At 48.5% G+C, this 4,832-nt stretch overlaps 1 protein-coding gene across 3 annotated transcripts in view; it reads left to right on the plus strand.

Annotated features, from left to right (window-relative positions):
• TEAD2 (TEA domain family member 2) overlaps positions 1 to 4,832 on the plus strand; it is a 25,934-nt gene that overhangs the window by 18,426 nt on the left and 2,676 nt on the right. For all 3 annotated transcript variants that reach the window (XM_006898674.1, XM_006898673.1, XM_006898672.1), the window contains one exon: positions 2,676 to 2,849. In XM_006898674.1, coding sequence (XP_006898736.1) covers positions 2,676 to 2,849 — 174 coding nt within the window. The remainder of the gene's footprint in view (positions 1 to 2,675; positions 2,850 to 4,832) is intronic.

The following is a 4,832-nucleotide window of genomic DNA, read 5'->3' on the forward strand; positions in this document are numbered from 1 at the left end:
GTGTACAAACCTGATGTGTTATGTTATGTTAGTGGTGGTGTTGGTGTTCAGTGCCCTTGAGTCTCTCCCAGCTCAGGGACACCATGTACAACAGAACATAAACCCTGCTCAATTCTGTGCTGCAGACGCTACTGTGTTTGTGCCAGTCACTGTCGTCACTGTGTCGCTCCATCTCCTTGAGGACGTCCCTCTCCTTTCGCTGACCCTTGGACAAAAGTCCACCACCAGGGCTTTCTTCCGTGGCACTTCTGTTGTTTTTGTTATTGTGTACTGTTGAGTCAGAACCGATCCACGGCTGACCCTACAGTGGGTTTTCAGAGGCAGTTAATCACGTGGGATCGCCCATCCTTTTCCGACGGAGCAGCTGGTGGATTCGAGCTGCTTGCCTGTGGGATTGCAGCGCAGCTTCTTGCCGCTAGGCCACCAGAGCTCCTCCCTCCGTGGCACCTCTAGGCGGATGTCAATGGTCATTATATCAGTGAGTGCTTAATCATGTGTGCCACTCCAGCTGATTTCTGCTGGACCCAGTCAGTGGAGACTGGGAAAACCTCCGGGGCTTGACTTGTGATGCTCAGACTTGAAACACCTCAGCAGAATAAGCCTTACAACCAAGGAATGATGCCTTGTGTGCAGAAGGCTAGCATATTTATGGAAAAATAGTGGGTCAGTAAAAAAGAGAAAGATCTTCAATGTGGATTGACACAGTCGATACCACGATGGGCTTAAACTCAGAAAGATTGTGACAATGTCACATGACTCGACAGTGTTTCATTCTGGTGCCGAGTTCCAGCTGACTCGATGGTTAGGACCAACAGCTGCTATTGGTTGGCTGCCCGACAGGTACTATACCACCAGGGCTCTTTGGCTGAACAACAGAACACACAAATAAAACCCCACTGACACTGAGTGGATTGTGACTCATCGTGGCCCACAGGACGGATTAGAACGCACCGTTGCGTTACTCGGGTTATCAATCTCGGGAACAGAGGGCCACCTCTTTCTCCCAAGGGGCGGCTGGCTGGTGGATTTGAACTGCCAACTTTTCAATTAACAGCCCAGCACTTAACCTACTCTGCCACCGGAGCTCCTGGTTGAGACAAGGAGGGGTGCGAATTCTCTTGGTAACCCAAGCCACGGCAAGTTATCTAGAACTCTGGAAAGGTCATCTGCTTGGGCTTGAATTTTACAGCCCTTTTTCTAGGATTCCTGTCTACCACGAGGCTGAGGGAGTTCAGGAATTTGCTCTCTGGGGCTTTGGGGTTTATGACAGGGCATACCAGGTTCCAGGCCTGGAGAGTGGGCCCCCTCAGGAGAACTACTATCTGACGCGGTTCAGGGGAGTGAGTGACTGGTAAGCTCTTGAATTTGCTTGGCTCCACAAGGCCCCGTTGACAGTGTGACAAGAATCAGGCTTCTGACGAGAGAGGCTTGAAATCCTGAGAGAGCCTGACAAAGTGTTAATACCTCAGTGTGCAGGAGGAAGAGGTGTGATTTCCAAGGAGGTGACCAGCCAGACCCCAGGGCTTCCTTAGGATGCACCCCCAAACAGTTAAGTGCTTGACTGTTAACTGAAAGGTTTGGCAGTTTGAACTCACCCAGTAGGTGGCTCAGAAGAGAGTCCTGGTGATTTTTCCAAAGGTCACACAGCCTTGAACACCCCACGGAGACGTTCTTTTGCTCTGTAACACTGGGATTGGAGCCACAGTGGATTGGAATTGCCTCTGGGCAATTCTCTGGGGAATGGCCACTGTGTGTGTGTGTGTGTGTGTGTGTGTGTGTGTGTGTTTGTTTGTGGGTGCGTGGTGCCCAGTAAGTATTTCTCACTTGACCTTGCCTCCATTAACCTCCAAGGTCGAGTCAATCTGTGAATTGACTGAAAGGCCCTGAGGAATATTCTAGAGGAGTGTTCAGACTTCCTCAGGCCATGCTGGGCCTCATTGCCAGGGGCTGGTCACTTGCTTTAGCAGCTAGTGGTGTGGCCTGGGCTCTGAGAGAGACACTGGCTTCAATTGGTTGCCAGGAAGTAACTGCTTCCTGACTCACCAGCCGCTTAGAAGAGGCAGGACTATTTGAGTTGGGGACTCCAGGAGAAAGAAGGTGAATCCCAGAGCTCTTTTGGGGTGGTGTTGTTATGTACTGTCCAATGGGAACTGTCCCAGTTGACCTTCTAGCAGGTTTTTAGAGATTGTAAATTGCACAAGAGGAGGTTCTTCTTCCTTGGAGCAGCTGGTGGATTTGAACCACTTGCCTTTGGATCGGGGGCACAGCTCTTTACTACCAGGCTACCAGGGGTCCCTTCTGCGGGGGCTGTTGTTTACCATAGAGACAGAACCGACCCAAACCCTCCAGAGGGTTTTCAGAGGCAGTTAATCACGTGGGAGGAGATTGCCCATCCTTCTCTCAAGGATGGCCTCGAACCTTATGCCTTCGGGATTGCAGTGTGGCTTCTTGCCGCTAAGAGCCACAAAATGATCAGGGTCATTTTGGAGCTCCAGACCAGACTTGAGTGACGCTGACGCGAGGGCGGGCCATTTACCAGCAGTCAGTGCACAGAGGTGGGAAACTTTGAACCCTGAGCAAAAGTGGTGGGTGGGTGATGGTGGCTGAGGCAGTGGGAGAAACCGGGCTCTTGGAAGAGTCCTCCTTCAACTCACCCCTGTCTCCCCATCTTCTAGGCGGACCTGAATTGGGGCCCGAGCGGCGAGGAGGCGGGGGCCGGCGGCGGCAGCGGCAACAGCAGCGGTGGCTTCTACGGCGTGAGCAGCCAATATGAGAGCCTAGAACACATGACCCTCACCTGTTCCTCCAAGATCTGCTCCTTTGGCAAGCAGGTGGTGGAGAAGGTAGAGGTGAGGCTGAGGGCAGGGCAGAAGTTACAGGGCAGGGGAGTGCCCTGTAACTTGGTAATTTGCGAGGTGTGGATGTTGACTGTGTAGACTAAAGACCACGAAGGGTGTGGAGTTTGGGAGATTTCTGCAAGGTAAGAAGGGTCCCACCCTCTTTATTTAGAGTGTGGAACTGATAGATTATTTAAGAGTCATATGTAGGGATCATTCTGAGAGTTTAGAGCAATGTGGAGAGATATCTAGGGTCACTAAGAGGCTCTGGACTGTGGCTGACTCTGAGAAGAATGGGAATCCCAGAACACTTGATTGTGCTTATGCGAAACCTATACTTGAACCAGGAGGCAGTCGTCAGAACAGAGAAAGAAAACAGTGCATGGTTTAAAATCAGGAAAGGTGTCCTATCTCCTTTTCAATCTATATGCAGAACAGGTCATCCGGGAGACTGGGTTCTATGAGGAGAAATGTGGCATCAGGATTGGAGGAAAACTCGTCAACAGCCTGCATTATGCAGATGACACAACCTTGCTTGCTGAAACTGAGGAGGACCTTAAAAGCATTTGCTGCGGAAGGTCAAGAACTGCAGCCTTCAATATGGATTGAAGCTCAACATCAAGAAAACAAAGATTCTCACATGCTTGGCAGCATCATGATAGATGGAGAAGATATTGAGATTGTTAACAGCTTTAGTTTGCTTGGCTCCGTGATCAACACTTTTGGTACCTGCAGCCAGGAAATCAAAGGATGAATTGCACTGGGAAAGTCGGCTGTCAGGGACCTCTCCAGAATACTGAAGAGTAACGGTGTCAGTCTGGAGACTAAGGTGCGCCTGATCTAGGCCACAGTCCTCACAATTATGTGCTATGCATCAGAAAGCTGGGCAATGACGAGGGATGATAGAAAGAGAATTGATGCCTTTGAGCAGAGTATTAAATATACTATGAACTGCTAAGAGAACAAACAAGTTTGTTCTGGAGAGGGTGAAACCAGGCTGCTCCTTGAAGGCAAGGATTCTGAGGCTCTGTCTGACATACTTTGGGCATGTTGCAAGGCGGGACCAGTCTTTGGAGAGGGGCCTTATGCTTGGGAGGGCGAAGGGACAGTGCAGGTGTGGAAGACCCTCGATGAGGTGGATTGACTCAGTAAGGTTCAGAGGAGTTGTACATAGGGTCACTATGAGTTGCAGGAGACTTGATGACATATAACAACAACAAGAAGTTCAATAAGAGGCTCTGGTGGCGTAATGAAAGGAATTAGGCTGCCAACACAAAGATACGTGGTTCAGACCTATCAGCTGTATACCCCCGAAAAAAAGATGCTTTATCTCCTGTGCCATGTACTGCCTCTGAAAAACTGACGGTGCCCACTTGACAGTACACAACATCAACAAAAGGTTCATCTTGTTGTTAGGTGCCGAGTCATAGACAATTTATAGCAACCCTATGAACGGAAGACCTGAGCTCTGTTCATAGAGTTCTTGGACACAAGCCATTTCAGAAGTGGATGCCACTCCTGCTTCTAAGCTTGTTTTAAGAAGCTCATAGACAATATAAATAAGGAAGGCCAAAGAAGAATTGATGTCCTTAGCACTGTGGCATTTGGACAAGAACAAACTGGGAGGAGGGTAGAGAGAATAGTGCAACAATGAATGAGTGGAAGCCCAAAATCTCTAAATGTTTATGAAAATTAATAAAATATAATTAAAAAAAAAAAGAAAATGGGTGGACAGACTACCTGACCTGGAGTAGGAGATTTCTTAACATCACCGACTCTAGCAGCAGCTGTAAACCTCACGGAAGGACCCTGCCCATCTGTGGAGCTACAGGTGAATTCCAACTGCAGGAGGAACACATTTTTTTTTTGGTTGTTTGGGGTTTTTTTTTACTGTACAAAGCATATATTTCTTTTCATTTTATTTCAACGTAGAAGAAAATGTTATTTTTCTGAAGTAAAGTATTTTTAAAATCATACAGCATAAGGACTTTTTTT

The sequence above is a fragment of the Elephantulus edwardii genome, unplaced genomic scaffold (genome assembly GCF_000299155.1).
Source record: "Elephantulus edwardii isolate Elephantulus edwardi_28Jun2011 unplaced genomic scaffold, EleEdw1.0 scaffold00236, whole genome shotgun sequence".
Taxonomy (NCBI): Eukaryota; Metazoa; Chordata; class Mammalia; order Macroscelidea; family Macroscelididae; genus Elephantulus; species Elephantulus edwardii.